Raw genomic sequence first — 17,743 nt, forward strand, 5'->3', positions numbered from 1 at the left:
CATTCTGTCGCTAAACGAACAGCTGATCACACCGAGGTGCTCGCTGAGCGCCCATATTTATTAGTTTGGTCCTGCGTTTCCTTTCCTTCGTATAGAACATAACGTCTTTTCTTTTCGCTTTCTTTCCGTTACTGTAGTCGCGCTTTCACGTTTCATTCACACACTCACGTCCTCCATTTTTCTCTCCTGTTTCAAATTTGTATCCCACAATGCCTTGCGTGAACGGGGAAAGCCCACCACGTGATGCATGACGTAGTATCTTGGAATTGGGTCATGGTGAAGAAGGAAAAAATAGCGGAGAATTTAGGACCACGTGGAGATAAATTCATTAATTGTTCTATTTAAAAAAAACTAATAAAATTGGAAGTCTGTGATTCGAATTCAGTAGCCTTCAGTCACTAAACAAAAATAATTGGGTGTTGGGGAAAATAATTTTTATTACCTACACTTGAAAAATCTGAAAGGCAGTCTACCTTTAACCAAACAACATTGCTGCTATAAACGCATACGCAGCAACTCAATTCTGAATACAAGAAATTTTCCCCATGCAAGACTCTGATTTTAATGTAGATTTAACATTGAGTTTTTATAGTACATAACAGATGCACGTGTTGTCTCTGCAAATTTTAAGCTTTTTATAATTTATCTGACTTCTGTAAAGTACAGAGCCCCAGAAGGGACAGGGAGGAAAAAAGAGAATTTCAAAGAATTTTGAGATTGGCCTCAAATATACGGACATTAAATCCATTTTTTGATGTGTTCTTTTGTGTGTGGTTTCACTGGAAATCGAGCTAAACGCTAACTAGGCATGCAGTGATTGACCTAATTCACAATTTGATTTCCTCACGATAGTTTTGAATAAAGGGCGGCACGGTGGTGTAGTGGTTAGCGCTGTCGCCTCACAGCAAGAAGGTCCGGGTTTGAGCCCCGTGGCTGGTGAGGGCCTTTCTGTGTGGAGTTTGCATGTTCTCCCCGTGTCCGCATGGGTTTCCTCCGGGTGCTCCGGTTTCCCCCACAGTCCAAAGACATGCAGGTTAGGTTAATTGGTGACTCTAAATTGAGCGTAGGTGTGAATGGTTGTCTGTGTCTATGTGTCAGCCCTGTGATGACCTGGCGACTTGTCCAGGGTGTACCCCGCCTTTCGCCCGTAGTCAGCTGGGATAGGCTCCAGCTCGCCTGCGACCCTGTAGAACAGGATAAAGTGGCTAGAGATAATGAGATGAGATGAGATTTGAAAAAAAAAAAAAAGAAATTTTTATTACCAAAAAAAGCAACATTTTATTTTCCTATTCATCAACTTAAATATTCCTTTTCTTAAATAAAAAAACCCTTTTGTTTCATTTTCTTAACCAACATCAACTTTTATGAACATTTGTACTCCCTCCATCTGCTTCTCTTTTCTTTATCTTCAGCAGTCTGAAAAGGTAAAGAGAACTCTGATTTCTTATTAAATCTATTTGTACACAGTCACGCAGCAGCTCTCACATTTTAGATCTGTTTTTTGTGATTTTGCAGCATTAAAGCTGTGTTACTTCCACCTACGGTGAAGTCACGTGCATGCCCGATACGATCCGTTATTGCGCCATCTGCTGTCTAAACAATGCAATTACATCTAGGAAAAACTAAGGGATGACACAGCCTGTAATGATCACAATTCATTTTTATTTCATCGATTCAGATCGTCATAAATTTGTATCACAATGTATCATCGCACAATGTTGTCAGATGCTTAATGCTAACACTGCCACTCAGTATTTGAGGCATTCTGCCACTCAGTGGGTGTAAGTGTAGTGACAACTACATAGTGTGACATCATGTGCAAGAGTCGATATGATTGGTCACACAGTCTAGATTCCCTAAATGTTGATAATAGAGCACGATTTAAAATATATTACAGCTTGTGCTGTTAAAACAGAAGGAAATTCTAATACTAGTAAATTTTAAAGTTGTGTCAACTCTCTACGAAGTGGTGCGTACATGCTATTGCACAAACATAGGAGGTGCATGAACACTGTTTATGTGCATTTAGCCTCCATCACGGTCCTGTTTCCGAGTTCCCAGAGTTTTCTTTATGTCCCTTCCAGGACTCTGGAGTAAAGTGCCTCAGTCTTGTTAAAAAAAACAAAAAAAAAGTCAGTGTTGTAGCAGACGGAGTTTACGAGAAATGACGGGTCACAATGTGTTATGGTTTTTATAAAATTTGCATTATATTCATTCTTGTTTTAATGCCTGGAACGTTCGGGCTGCATGAGCATAAACATATTTTTTGTTAATTTTTTTGCTTGCTTATTTATTTATTACATTGTTTATTTATTTATTTTATTTATAGAATTACTCACATTTAATTCAGCTGTTTAATTCATTTATTCATTCATTATTTAAAAATGTATTTATTTTTTAATTAAAGTCAATTTAATAATTTAATTGAATTTTAATTAATAAATGATTAATTAATGAAATTTATTAATTACATTTAATTAAGCTGCTTGTTTAATCCTTGAAATGTTGTTTTATTTATTTATTTATTTTCTTGTTTACATATTTATTACACTGTTTTTGCTACCTGAACTATTGTTACACTATTTATTTATTTCCTTGGGGGTTTTTTTTCACTTTTTTTTCCTCTTACTTTATTGATCGATGTATGAAATTGTTTGTCACACAGGCTCAGGCCCGCTTTAATGAGTCCAGTCAGAAGTTGGACCTGTTGAAGTTGTCGTTGGAGCAGCGTCTGAGCGAGCTCCCCCCTCAGCATCCCAAGAGCAGCGTGATCATGGAGGAGCTGGTGTTCATGAGCTCGGCCGCTCTGAGCCCAAGACACAGCCTCGTCTCCACACACACACCGTCACCGTACGGCACGCTGGCCAAACCTGCCGCTCTCACTGGTGAGCACGCACACACACACGCGCATACAGTGGTGCTTGAAAGTTTGTGAACCCTTTAGAATTTTCTATATTTCTGCATAAATATGACCTAAAACATCATCAGAGTTTCACACAAGTCCTAAAAGTAGATAAAAAGAACCCAGTTAAACAAATGGGACAAAAATATTATACTTGGCCATTTATTTATTGAGGAAAATGATCCAATATTACATATCTGTGAGTGGCAAAAGTATGTGAACCTCTAGGATTAGCAGTTAATTTGAAGGTGAAATTAGAGTCAGGTGTTTTCAATCAATGGGATGACAATCAGGTGTGAGTGGGCACCCTGTTTTATTTAAAGAACAGGGATCTATCAAGGTCTGATCTTTACAGCACATGTTGGTGGACGTATATCATGGCACGAACAAAGGAGATTTCTGAGGAGCTCAGAAAAAGCGTTGTTGATGCTCATCAGGCTGGAAAAGGTTACAAAACCATCTCTAAAGAGTTTGGACTCCACCAATCCACAGTCAGACAGACTGTGTACAAATGGAGGAAATTCAAGACCATTGTTACCCTCCCCAGGAGTGGTCGACCAACAAAGATCACTCCAAGAGCAAGGCGTGTAATAGTCGGTGAGGTCACAAAGGACCCCAGGGTAACTTCTAAGCAACTGAAGGCCTCTCTCACATTGGCTAATGTTAATGATCATGAGTCTACCATCAGGAGAACACTGAACAACAATGGTGTGCATGGCAGGGTTGCAAGGAGAAAGCCACTGCTCTCCAAAAAGAACGTTGCTGCTCGTCTGCAGTTTGCTAAAGATCATGTGGACAAGCCAGAAGGCTATTGGAAAAATGTTTTGTGGACGGATGAGACCAAAATAGAACTTTTTGGTGTAAATGAGAAGCATTATGTTTGGAGAAAGGAAAACACTGCATTCCAGCATAAGAACCTTATCCCATCTGTGAAACATGGTGGTGGTAGTATCATGGTTTGGGCCCGTTTTGCTTTATCTGGGCCAGGACGGCTTGCCATTGTTGATGGAACAATGAATTCTGAATTATACCAGCGAATTCTAAAGGAAAATGTCAGGACATCTGTCCATGAACTGAATCTCAAGAGAAGGTGGGTCGTGCAGCAAGATAACGATCCTAAGCACACAAGTCATTCTACCAAAGAATGGGTAAAGAAGAATAAAGTTAATGGTTTGGAATGGCCAAGTCAAAGTCCTGACCTTAATCCAATGGAAATGTTGTGGAAGGACCTGAACCAAGCAGTTCATGTGAGGAAACCCACCAACATCCCAGAGTTGAAGCTGTTCTGTACGGAGGAACGGGCTAAAATTCCTCCAAGCCAGTGTGCAGGACTGATCAACAGTTACCGCAAACGTTTAGTTGCAGTTATTGCTGCACAAGGGGGTCACACCAGATACTGAAAGCAAAGGTTCACATACTTTTGCCACTCACAGATATGCAATATTGGATCATTTTCCTCAATAAATAAATGACCAAGTATAATATGTTTGTCTCATTTGTTTAACTGGGTTCTCTTTATCTACTTTTAGGACTTGTGTGAAAATCTGATGATGTTTTAGGTCATATTTATGCAGAAATATAGAAAATTCTAAAGGGTTCACAAACTTTCAAGCACCACTGTACGTCCTCTTTAACCCAGAGCTAATCTCTCACCTGAGACATGTTCGGTGTGTGAAGTTTGCTTCTTTTGTTTTGCTCTGGAGCTACAAGGCGAAAGTAATGCAATGTAAAAAGACAAAGTCACAGAGAGTAAACCGCTGAACCTCTAAAGACGCTGTAGAAGTTTTAAACTGGACTGATTTAGAGACAAACAGAAAAATTCATAAGTGTTTGCTGGTATTTAAATGCATTCATAATTTAGTTCCTAAATATTTGAGCGATTATTTCACTAAGAACTCAAGCACTCAGAGTTATAACACTCAACATAAATCTGACCTGCGTTTACCAAAACCTGAGCTTACGCTCGGTAAACGAACTTTTAGACATTCAGCTTCAATACTTTTTAATTCACTGCCAGCAAATATTAAATCAACTACATCTCTAAATCAATTTAAAAGCTAATTAGGTCATATTTTTCATAGTTTTTATTTATATTATATAATTATTACAAGGGGGCGGCATGGTGGTGTAGTGGTTAGCGCTGTCGCCTCACAGCAAGAAGGTCCGGGTTCGAGCCCCGTGGCCGGCGAGGGCCTTTCTGTGTGGAGTTTGCATGTTCTCCCCGTGTCCGCGTGGGTTTCCTCCGGGTGCTCCGGTTTCCCCCACAGTCCAAAGACATGCAGGTTAGGTTAACTGGTGACTCTAAATTGAGCGTAGGTGTGAATGTGAGTGTGAATGGTTGTCTGTGTCTATGTGTCAGCCCTGTGATGACCTGGCGACTTGTCCAGGGTGTACCCCGCCTTTCGCCCGTAGTCAGCTGGGATAGGATCCAGCTTGCCTGCGACCCTGTAGAACAGGATAAAGCGACTAGAGATAATGAGATGAGATTAATTATTACGAGGTGTGTCAGAAAAGAAACAGGACTGGGGTCACAAAAAATTTATGTCAAATACAAACTACAAGTTTTCCCCTTCGAAATAATCCCCCTCGATTTCTAACGCACTTTCCCATCCTTTTCCGCCACGCCTCCATGCACTCCTGGAAGGATTCTCCCGGGATTCTCTGCAGCTCTGTCGTCACGGCCCTCTTGATGGCTTCCATGTCCAGAAAACGGGTCCCCTTGATGACCCCCTTGAGTTTGGGGAAAAGGAAAAAAAAATCACACAGAGCCAGGTCCGGTGAGTAGGGAGGTTGCTCCAGCACGGCGATGTTCTTCTCAGCAAGGAACTGCCAGATGCTCAAGGCGTTGTGAGCCGGCACATTGTCGTGGGGAAGCAGCCACGAGTTGTCCTGCCACAACTCTCGCCTCTTCTCTATCACGGTTCATGCCCAGCTCACTTGCGGTCAGTTGAACAGTCAGCCGACGATCGCCACGCACCACCTGCCTCATGCGCTCAACGTTGGTCTCAGTCCTACTCGTTGAAGGCCTTCTGCTCCTGGGGTCGTCTTCCACGTCCTCACGTCCCTCTTTGAACCTCTTGTGCCACTCAAAAACCTGTGAGTGCGACATCGTCTCATTTCCGTACGCTTGCTGCAGTAGTCCAAGTGCTTCTGACGGAGTTCTCCCCGGCCAGACCAGAAACTCCAGGTTGGTTCGTTGCTCTGTGCCCATCACTTGACGGCCTAAAATTGAGGAGCTGTTAACAAAAACACATGAAAAAATATACAATGGCTGCAGAGAGCTGAGATCGCAGTTATATACTCTCCGGATATTACTTCACACGGTGACGCAACCCGCTAACCCCTGCCCCACTCATAGCTCACACAGCATGCTAAGTCCTGTTACTTTTCTGACACACCTTGTAGGATATTTTTGTTAGTTTCACTTTTTTTCTTAAACTTTTCATTGTATTTTTTCCCTCTTAAGACTATAATGGAAGTTGTAATTAAACTTTTAGATTAATCATATTAATGAGATTTTTAAAGATTATTGTAATGTATTTTTGAAATTGTAAATTAGTACAGTTTTTGCAGGGCCCCCATGGATACCAGCTGTGCTGAATGGGCCCCCTGTTAAAATAAAGTTTATCTATCTATCTAGTCTGACTCAAGTAGGGGGCGTGGTCTAGATTTGTCACCGAAGTGAATCATATTGTGCTTTTTAACAAAACATGTATTTATGTACAAATGGTGATTGGGGGGGTGGGGTGGCATGGCAGTGTGGGGGGTGGCATGGCAGTGTAGTGGTTAGCGCTGTCGCCTCACAGCAAGAAGGTCCGGGTTCGAGCCCCGTGGCCGGCGAGGGCCTTTCTGTGCGGAGTTTGCATGTTCTTCCCGTGTCCGCGTGGGTTTCCTCCGGGTGCTCCGGTTTCCCCCACAGTCCAAAGACATGCAGGTTAGGTTAACTGGTGACTCTAAATTGACCGTAGGTGTGAATGTGAGTGTGAATGGTTGTCTGTGTCTATGTGTCAGCCCTGTGATGACCTGGCGACTTGTCCAGGGTGTACCCCGCCTTTCACCCGTAGTCAGCTGGGATAGGCTCCAGCTTGCCTGCGACCCTGTAGGACAGGATAAAGCAGCTAGAGATAATGAGATGAGATGATGTTTGGGGTTTTTTGTTTCGGTTTAGGTTTTTTTAGATGAATGTGTGACAGTCTTTTGCAGTTTGGATAATGCTAAACCGGTGGTGATAATCCTTTTGTACTTGTTAGCTACAGTAGCATGATAGCTGATCAACAGGAACTACTTTTTACGATATTACCTCACCGTTAGAACGATACATTCCATATCACCTTTCGTGTGATTATGATTTTCTCATCTTAACACTTTTATTGTTGCCGCGGAACAGCTATATGAGTGACGGAGTTACTGAAGACTTCAAAAGTCAATCATTTTCCTACAACACCATGTTCCCAGGGCTTTTTATATCCATTTATACCACAGCAATTTGCCAACAGTTGCAAATTATTTATTACAAAATGACATCACACTTTTTATCTGTTTATAGTTACATTTCATGTTGTGGAATGTCCAGTGAAACAAGGTAGTCCCTGTTTTCTGTCCCTTTGACTGTTACAGTGGACTGACGCTGGAGACTCCTTCTATAATTGCTACAAAAAAAGGAAACATCCCCAGATCAGTGATTACATTTTTTAATCAGTGTATGTGGAGCGCCTGTTGTACAATGCTGTCCCTGTGAATGAACTGTTACTATAGAACCAATAGCGTATGAGAATGGCCGCCCCCACTGTAGTCATGGCCTGAAGGTTAGAGAAGCAGTTTTGGGCCCAAAGAGTTGCTGGTTTGCTTCCTGGGACCAGCAGAAAAAATACCCCTCCGTCTGTGTCATGGCTGAAGTGCCCTTGAGCAAGGCACCTAATCCCCGGGTGCTGTAGCATAGCTGCCCACTGCTCTGGGTATGTGTGTGTGCTCATTGCTCACTTATTCAGATGGGTTAAATTCAGAGGAGAAATTTCACTGTGCTTGAGTGTACATGTGACAAAAATAAAGGTTTCTTCTTCTTGTCTGTGAAGAGTCTCAGTCATCCAGGTCATAGTAACTGTGGGTGGTAAAAGAGAGCAACTGGACTTGCTTGAAGATTCTTGAAGACGTTTCACCTCTCATCCGAAAGGCTTCTTCAGTTCTGTCTGACTAGTAGGGAGTATCAGGTATTTATCCTGTCATGGATGAAAAGCTCATCTAAGGTGTCGTTGAGTCATCCTGTTGGTGTGGGTCACTGGGGGCTGGATGTGAACGGCCTCGAGAGTCGTTAGGGTGATCAATGGATTGCCCGTTAACGGCCTTGAGAGTCAGGGTGATCAATGGATTGCCCGTTAATGGCCTCGAGAGTCGTTAGGGTGATCAATGGATTACCCGTTAACAGGCAATCCATTGATCACCCTAACGACTCTCGAGGCCATTCACATCCAGCCCCCAGTGACCCACACCAACAGGATGACTCAACGACACCTTAGATGAGCTTTTCATCCATGAGAGGATAAATACCTGATACTCCCTACTAGTCAGACAGAACTGAAGAAGCCTTTCGGATGAGAGGTGAAACGTCTTCAAGAATCTTCAAGCAAGTCCAGTTGCTCTCTTTTACCACCCACAGTTTCTTCTTCTTATGAATAAACCTGTGATTTGCAGCTGCACTACTGTCAGAGCTGCTGTTATAGAGAATTAATCAACAATGGATATGATGATGATGATGATGATGAAACTGACCTATCGTGATTACTTTCCCCTGCAGGAACGTTAGATGTGCGGCTGATGGGATGTCAGGATTTGTTGGAGAATGTTCCAGGTCGATCGAAGGCCGTGACGGCGTCTCTGCCCAGCTGGAGCCCCAGTGACACACGGTCGTCCTTCATGAGCCGCCACAGTCGCAGCCGCAGCCTCTCCAAAACCGACGAGCTCTCCAGTTCAGTGACCGCATGTTCCTCACCACACAAAACTCCTGATCTGTCTGTGTATCTCACTGGAATGTTCTAGATTATTATTATTATTACCTTACCTTGTATTTTGGTCAGGTCTTCATCCATCTTGTGACAGATCTGCCTGCTCACAATCTCTTAATCATTGTTTGGCAGAACGTAGTATTCAGTGCCATTAAGCACAAAGCTTCCACATCGCAATGTCGTAATCCTCTCCTACACTCAAAAAAATAAAACATTGGATTTACTTAACCGAGTTATGGCAACCGGTCCAACGAAACTGTGTTAATTTAGATGTATTGAATACAGTTATGTGTTGAAAAACTCAACATAACTGTATTCAATGCATCTAAATTAACACAGTTTCGTGGGACCCGTTGCCATAACTCGGTTAAGTAAATCCAATGGGGTTTTTTTTTGAGTGTAGATACAGCTCAAGATCGTGACCCGGCTTCTTCAGGATGTTTAGTCTTGGGCGTCCAACATCTCTAGAGCCATGGGCGGGAACCCAATCTAGCAGGAATTTAGGGAGCCTGCCATCTGACATTCATGCCACATGCCCAAAGGAAAGGAGATGGCAGTAGCTTATACTGATTCCCAGGCTACAGCAACCAGTTCTTCTTCTTATCTCAAGGTTCAGAATGTAATCATAGAACCGTACCTTTAGGATTCTGCACAGATGGCTTTGATGGAAGGCATCCAGTCACTGTAACTGCTGTTGTTTAAGCGCCCAGGTGACGCAGCCATAGAGAAGTGCTCTAGTAACTCCACACTCATAGATTTTGATCTTGGTATCAAGTGATATCCCACTGTTCTTCCAAACATTATTGAGTGTGTTGAAAGCACTCAATGCTAGACCGGTCCTGACATTAAGTTCTTTATCAGTGGAGCCGTTACTGGAAATAGTGGATCCTACGTAGGTAGTGGAAACAACTGACTTGTTCTAAGGCTACATCCACACAACAACGGCAATGAGATTTTATTTTAAAAAATATCACGTCCACATGGGCAACGGCTCAGTAAAATATCAGGTACATATGGCAACACAACGCTTGCTGAAAACGATGCAATAAACATGCCACACCTCTACGTGCGCTGTAAGACGGTCCCATCAGAGACACCAGAACAATAGAAGAAGTAGGACACATGTGCATAAACCCCTTCTTCTACCCGGTGTGAACATTTTGAAAAGCAGTCTTATCCAATAAAAAAAGAAATTCAAGAAATGGTTCAGTTACTTGTTTATTTAAAAGAAAAGCTGTATACAAAAGTGAATGCAATGCAGTGGTTCATACAAAACAGCGAGAGTGCTGCTTGTTCTAGTCATGTGGTTGTGACGTCATCGTAAACAAATCCGTTCTACTCATCCAGACGACTTCGCAACGGCGCCGTTGCCAGATTTTTCCACTCTGGAACCCGTTCTCGTTTTGGGGCACCCAAAACGCCGGTGCCGTGTGGACACCAGGCCGAGACGATAAACAATTTTATCAGATTCACCTGAATCCGTTGCCGTGTGGACAGCCTCTAAGTGTTCTCCATCAAGTTCTATGTCCAGCATCTTGGAGTAGTGATAAGGGCGCTGGTTATGGGACTTTCCAATAAGCATGGTCTTGGTCTTGTTTACGCTGATTTGCATATCACCAAAATTCATGAGTGGTGGTTTCCTGAAATCTGGCAGCAGAGCGGTCTAGAGTGGCTGTGTCGTCTGCATAGTCGGTGTCGGTAATGTAAACGGCCGGATAACGTGAACTCCTACGGTTTTGGAGAAGAAAGCCTCTCGAAACAGATTTCTCCTGAATGGCCTGTTGCATTACCCAGTTCAGAATAATGTTGGAGGTTGGTGGGGCTTGAATGTCACCTTGTCTCGTCCTGACCTTTACCTCAAACCGGTCTGTTAGCTCATCTCCGACATGTATGGCGCTGACTGTATTGATATAAAACGCTTTGAAGATGTTGATGTATTTGTCAGGAATCCCGTAGTGTTCCAGGACAGTCCATACGTCATTTCTTTTCACAGTTTATAATTGAATTCCAGGGCACAGATGACGACTCTTGGCGAGAAGAGCTGGTCCATGCAAGAGCGAATTTTTTTTTTTTTCCTAAAGCCACATTGATTTTCACGCAGTATGCGTTCAGTGCCCTCAGATAGCCTTGAGATGATGATGATGATGATGATGATGATGATGATTTGAAAGAGTTTAGAGGCGATGATGATTTCTCGGTTGTTCTCACAGTAATGCCGCTTTTCCACTACAAACGCGGCTGAGTCGGGCTGAGCCGTGCCGTGCTGAGTTGGGCTGAGTCGAGCTGAGCGGGGCTGTTGGAGTTGCATTTCGACTACAACCGCGCTGAACCGTGCTGGCTGGAAGTGGGTGGACACATTGGGTGGAGTTAGCGAAAGTGGGTGGACGTCAGGTGATGTCGTTAAGCAGCGCAAACAGTGACATCAGTGAGCTTTTAAGCGGTAGTCTCACGACCCAGAGAGTAAACAATAAACATGGAGGACATGGAGTCGTTAGTGTTGTTGGTCTTGGTGCTGTGGCTTGTTGTCACCGACAACGCGGACAGATACTGGCAAGAGCGTATAGATGAGGCGAGGCACATAAGGCTTCATAATTCTCGTAATTCGTAATTATTCTTCTTCCGGGTTTGCGGTGTTTACAGATCCCAGCGCGCTCGCGGGGCGTGTGTGGGCATGTGAGGACACTCCTCCTCACCAATCAGTGCACAGGGGAGTGTCTGCTCACGCCCCCAGCCTCACTCGGCTCGGTTTGGCTCGCTTCAGCCCCACTCCAAAACGGTGCGAGTTTTAGGGGCTAAGCAGGGCTGAAACGAGCTGAGTCGTGCTGGTTTTTGGTAGTCGAAACGCGAGCCGTGTCAGGCTGAAGTGAGCTGAAAAAGGGTAGTGGAAAAGGGCCATAAGAGAAGTCCCCCTTTTTCCCAATCTTAGTGATTACTCCTTTCAATGTTATTATTATTTTTTAATTATTATTAACACACTGTAATGGTTGATGTGTTGTCCCACAGCACTGTTGCATTTGAGATCCTGATTGGTCAGAAGGTGTTGATTAATGCTCTATAACAGCAGCTCTGACAGAAGTGCAGGTTTATATTAACACACTGATGCGTTCTGATTGATACGTTATCATTTCTATAGCCACAGATCATTCACAGGGACGTGTACAGCGGACGCTACGTTAATAATAAACAGGTTAAAAATGATGTTTTAAGAATGGAGGTGTTTATGTAATATTTATGGAAGGAGTCTCCAGCATCAGCTGCAAGTTTTTTTGTTTTTTTTATTAACTTCCAGAGAGAGAATAAAGAAAGGCTGGGGAGGGAACGACTATTTATAGCTGCTATAACGTCAGGAGAACAGAAACTAACCTGTTTCACAGGCGTTCCATAATATTAAATGTAACTATAAACAGATAAAAAGTGACCTGTCATTGTTTAAGCAATAAAAGTTGTAATCATTGGAAAATTGCTGTGGTATAAGAGGAAAAAAACACTTCAGGGCATGGGGTTAGTGGAAGGTCATTATGGTGATAACAGGAACTCTGCTTTATCACATCACACCATTGATTGATTGTTTTCCTGTAACAGCACAACACACGGAGAGTTTTATTCACGACATATCACATGACTGATTAGTTACACAGTCACTCACTGATCATACACCGCTTCATTTATTAATATAACTAATAATAAAATGTTTATATGTATTCTGGAGTGTTTATACAAGTTTTATAACAAAAATATCTACCATAATATAGTTGAAATGCAGTTTATTAGTCTCATCTCATCTCATCATCTCTAGCCGCTTTATCCTGTTCTACAGGGTCGCAGGCAAGCTGGATCCTATCCCAGCTGACTACGGGCGAAAGGCGGGGTTCACCCTGGACAAGTCGCCAGGTCATCACAGGGCTGACACATAGACACAGACAACCATTCACACTCACATTCACACCTACGCTCAATTTAGAGTCACCAGTTAACCTAACCTGCATGTCTTTGGACTGTGGGGGAAACCGGAGCACCCGGAGGAAACCCACGCAGACACGGAGAGAACATGCAAACTCCGCACAGAAAGGCCCTCGCCGACCATGGGGCTCGAACCCAGACCTTCTTGCTGTGAGGCGACAGCGCTAACCACTACACCACCGTGCCGCCCGCAGTTTATTAGTGTTTACTAAAAAGGGAATTATGAAATAAAGTCTACATAGTCATTGTAACTGTGAGACAGTGAGTGTAGTTTGTTTTTCCTGTCTGTAAAAGCGTGCATGTGTGTGTGTGTGTGTTGAACAGATGAGATCAGTGCTGTATTGAAGCTTGATAACACCGTAGTGGGACAGACGAGCTGGAAACCCGTCAGTAATCAGTCGTGGGATCAGAAGTTTACACTCGAGCTCGATCGGGTAAACAACAACAACAACATATCTGTACACACTTCTGAATATTTCACTTCAAATTAAAATTTTCACACAGCTGTATACTTTGTAGTCATTAATCATTAAAGTACTGGATTTTGAACAGTAAACAGTTTTACAGCCGCAAACCCTGGAGTTATAAATGCACATCAGTACTTTGTGATTTAAAGATTAATATTTAAGTTTATTCTATCCACATTCACTGGATATCAGCAGTCACACGTTCTGATCGGCTACTCTACTACTAGGATATCAGCTCATATACCGTGAGTAGAGAAAAACAAAATGGCAGAGCGTGTTGCTGAACCAACCGAGGACGAAATAAAAACTCTACTCGAAAACAAAACCACAAAAATGATTAGGGGTTTTGTTTTCGAGTAGAGTTTTTATTTCGTCCTCGGTTGGTTCAGCAACACGCTCTGCCATTTTGTTTTTCTCTACTCACGGTATATGAGCTGATATCCTAGTAGTAGAGTAGCCGATCAGAGCACGTGATTGCTCATATCCAGTGAATGTGGATAGAATAAAAGTAAATATCCCTACTCCATCCACAACTGTCGTAATCCACACATATTATATCAAGAACCGAACAACTAAGTAAAGAGAAACGACATTCATCATTACTTTAAGACATGAAGTAACTTTTAACTTAATTAAAAAATAAAGACTAAACACTGAATTAGAAGGTGTGTCCAAACTTTTGACTGGTATGTCGCTAACAATTAATGGAAGCTTATGGTCTCCAGTTTAGTATTGTGCACGCTGCACACTGTTTAAAGGAACAGAGATGCTCCGTACCTGTCCGAGCTTTGCGCGACGTCCCAGTCAGTCAGACGCGCTGTCACTCCTGTTAGCAATGTAGCTAGGCTCAGCATGGCCAACGGTATTTTTTGGGGCTGTAGTTAGATGCGACCAAACTCTTCCACGTTTTTCCTGTTTACATAGGTTTATATGACCAGTGATATGAAACAAGTTCAGTTACACAAATTGAAACGTAGCGATTTTCTATGCTATGGAAAGTCCGCACTATAATGACAGGCGTACTAACACCTTCTGCGCGCTTCGGCAGCGCATTGATATGGAGCTCAGATATCAGTGCGCTGTCGAAGTGCGCAGAAGGTGTTAGTATGCCTGTCATTATAGTGCGGACTTTCCATAGCATAGAAAATCGCTACGTTTCAATTTGTGTAACTGAACTTGTTTCATATCACTGGTCATATAAATCTATGTAAACAGGAAAAACGCGGAAGAGTTTGGTCGCATCTAACTACAGCCCCAAAAAATACCATTGGCCATACTGAGCCTAGCTACATTGCTAACAGGAGTGACAGTGCGTCTGACTGCGTCTGACTGACTGGGACGTCGCGCAAAGCTCGGATAGGTACGGAGCAGCTCGTCTCAATTCAGATAAGAGCATATTTCATTATGGAAATACGGTGGACTGTTCCTTTAAGACTCAAAATAGCAGAAAAAGTCTAAAATAATTAAATATGGAAATCAAATGTGCGTGAGACACCAAACTCAGGAAGTGATGAGGCTTTAATATTTTGTGCTGCGACTGGCTTCATTTCTGTGACTTTGTCCCTTTTTTTTTAGTCTCGTGAGCTGGAGATCTCAGTGTACTGGAGGGACTGGCGTTCTCTCTGCGCTGTGAAGTTCCTCAGGCTGGAGGACTTCCTGGATAACCAGCGTCACGGGATGTGTCTGTACTTGGAGCCGCAGGGGACACTGTTTGCTGAGGTGCTGAGACAAAACCACCTACTGTTACAGAAAATGAATCCTCACCTGCTGACCAATCAGAATCCAGAATGAAACAGCCGTGTTTTCTGAAATCGCTTTGGGGTTTTTTTTTTACAGGTAACTTTTTTTAATCCCGTGATCGAGAGGAGAACCAAACTGCGGAGACAAAAGAAGATTTTCTCAAAGCAGCAAGGTAAAGATATTTTTCTGTCAGTTTAAATTGTGCGTCGGGTCGTACGTAGGTCAGAACGTTGGCTTCGTTTACAGTGAGCTTGCATCAAATTCCTGTTCTCGGTTAAACCCAGTAGAACCTCCTGTAGCCTTCTGCTCTGTAGCTCTTCCTCTTGTGTGTGTTCGGAAATGCTTTTCTGCTCAGCACGGTTGTAAAGAGTGGTTATTTGAGATACCGTCGCCTTCCTGTCAGCTCAGCCCACTCAGCGATTTGAGGTGTTGCTCTGCTTCTGATTGGCTGATTGGATAATTGCATGAATGAGCAGGTGGACAGATGTTGCTAATAAAGTGTTTATCTCACACGACCCCTCTTTGGGTTCTGGAGAGGTTCTCAAAGTATTTCAGACCACAGCAGAGCCAGCGTCAAAGTGGATAAAGCTTGTTTTATCAGGAGGAGAGGGACAGGAAGTCGATATCAGCTAACTGGCTTACTTTTATTATGTTAGCAATATTTGCTGCCAAGATAAACGTCCCAGTTTTACGATAGCATAGCCAGGCCGTAGCACCAAATTTAAGACCCTGGGCCCAGTTAGCTAACTCAAAAGGGTAATTTACTGCATTGAATAAATCAAATCTTGTGCTTCTTCATTACTATGACTGCAAAAGTAATAGTTAGCTAGTTATCTGGCTTATGTTAGCATATTAATATACAGTTAGGTCCATAAATATTTGGACAGAGACAACATTTTTCTAATTTTGGTTCTGTACATTACCACAATGAATTGTGAACAAAACAATTCAGATGCAGTTGAAGTTCAGACTTTCAGCTTTAATTCAGTGGGTTGAACAAAATGATTGCATAAAAATGTGAGGAACTAAAGCATTTTTTAAACACAATCCCTTCATTTCAGGGGCTCAAAAGTAATTGGACTAATTAAATAATTGTAAATAAAATGTTCATTTCTAATACTTGGTTGAAAACCCTTTGTTGGCAATGACTGCCTGAAGTCTTGAACTCATGGACATCACCAGACGCTGTGTTTCCTCCTTTTTAATGCTCTGCCAGGCCTTTACTGCAGCGGTTTTCAGTTGCTGTTTGTTTGTGGGTCTTTCTGTCTGAAGTTTAGTCTTTAACAAGTGAAATGCTGCTCAATTGGGTTGAGATCAGGTGACTGACTTGGCCATTCAAGAATATTCCACTTCTTTGCTTTCATAAACTCCTGGGTTGCTTTGGCTTTATGTTTTGGGTCATTGTCCATCTGTATTATGAAATGCAGACCAATCAGTTTGGCTGCATTTGGCTGGATTTGAGCACACAGTATGTCTCTGAATACCTCAGAATTCATCCGGCTGCTTCTGTCCTGTGTCACATCATCAATAAACACTAGTGACCCAGTGCCACTGGCAGCCATGCATGCCCAAGCCATCACACTGCCTCTGCCGTGTTTTACACATGATGTGGTATGCATTGGATCATGATCTGTACCACGCCTTCGCCATACTTTTTTCTTTCCATCATTCTGGTAGAGGTTGATCTTGGTTTCATCTGTCCAAAGAATGTTCTTCCAGAACTGTGCTGGCTTTTTTAGATGCTTTTTAGCAAAGTCCAATCTAGCCTTTTTATTCTTGAGGCTTATGAGTGGCTTGCACCATGCAGTGAACCCTCTGTATTTACTTTCATGCAGTCTTCTCTTTATGGTAGATTTGGATATTGATACGCCTACCTCCTGGAGAGTGTTGTTCACTTGGTTGGCTGTTGTGAAGGGGTTTCTCTTCACCGTGGAAATTATTCTGCGATCATCCACCACTGTTGTCTTCTGTGGGCGTCCAGGTCTTTTTGCATTGATGAGTTCACCAGTGCTTTCTTTCTTTCTCAGGATGTACCAAATTGTAGATTTTGCCACTCCTAATATTGTAGCAATTTCTCGGATGATTTTTTTTTCTGTTTTCGCAGCTTAAGGATGGCTTGTTTCACCTGCATGGAGAGCTCCTTTGACCGCATGTTTTCTTCACAGCAAAATCTTCCAAATGCATAGCCTGGCAAGCCAGACTAAATGTGAATATTTAGTCTGGTCTCGGTCGTAGACATTTCCGAAGGGTGTGGGTAGGAACAACCCGTTGTCTTTCAAACTGTCTCTGTGCGTATAGGTCAACGCTCTGACCAATCAGCGCAACAGTGACTGTGACGTAGTCAGAGCGACAGAAAGCAGTGGGGGAGGGTAAACAAACAAGCCCCATCCTTTTGGCTACGAGCGGAGCCAGCTGGTAGATCAGACTTTTGCCATAGCCGGTTGGCAAAACAGCGAAAACGTCCTTCTTGAAAAGGAATGAGTGGAGAGCCTCTTCCTGCTCATGTTTCAACGAAAACTCCAAGTCTAATTCTTCTAAAACTGATTCCAAAGCGGAGTCAAACGAGCGCTGTTCACTAGCCGTAGCCATCTTTCCTGTTGTGCTTTCTCCAGCGTCGCGCAGCCTTGTCGTCACTCCTGCAAAAGCCCGCCCAAAGAATCCAAACAAAAACCTTG

At 42.9% G+C, this 17,743-nt stretch overlaps 1 protein-coding gene across 2 annotated transcripts in view; it reads left to right on the plus strand.

Annotated features, from left to right (window-relative positions):
* The window catches only part of pkn2a (protein kinase N2a), a 71,629-nt gene that overhangs the window by 28,093 nt on the left and 25,793 nt on the right, over nucleotides 1-17,743 (plus strand). For both annotated transcript variants that reach the window (XM_060897865.1, XM_060897864.1), the window contains 5 exons: nucleotides 2,666-2,885; nucleotides 8,694-8,864; nucleotides 13,186-13,295; nucleotides 14,904-15,047; nucleotides 15,165-15,240. In XM_060897865.1, the coding sequence (XP_060753848.1) occupies nucleotides 2,666-2,885; nucleotides 8,694-8,864; nucleotides 13,186-13,295; nucleotides 14,904-15,047; nucleotides 15,165-15,240 (721 nt within the window). The remainder of the gene's footprint in view (nucleotides 1-2,665; nucleotides 2,886-8,693; nucleotides 8,865-13,185; nucleotides 13,296-14,903; nucleotides 15,048-15,164; nucleotides 15,241-17,743) is intronic.

This window comes from Neoarius graeffei, chromosome 17, assembly GCF_027579695.1.
Source record: "Neoarius graeffei isolate fNeoGra1 chromosome 17, fNeoGra1.pri, whole genome shotgun sequence".
NCBI classification, from domain to species: domain Eukaryota; kingdom Metazoa; phylum Chordata; class Actinopteri; order Siluriformes; family Ariidae; genus Neoarius; species Neoarius graeffei.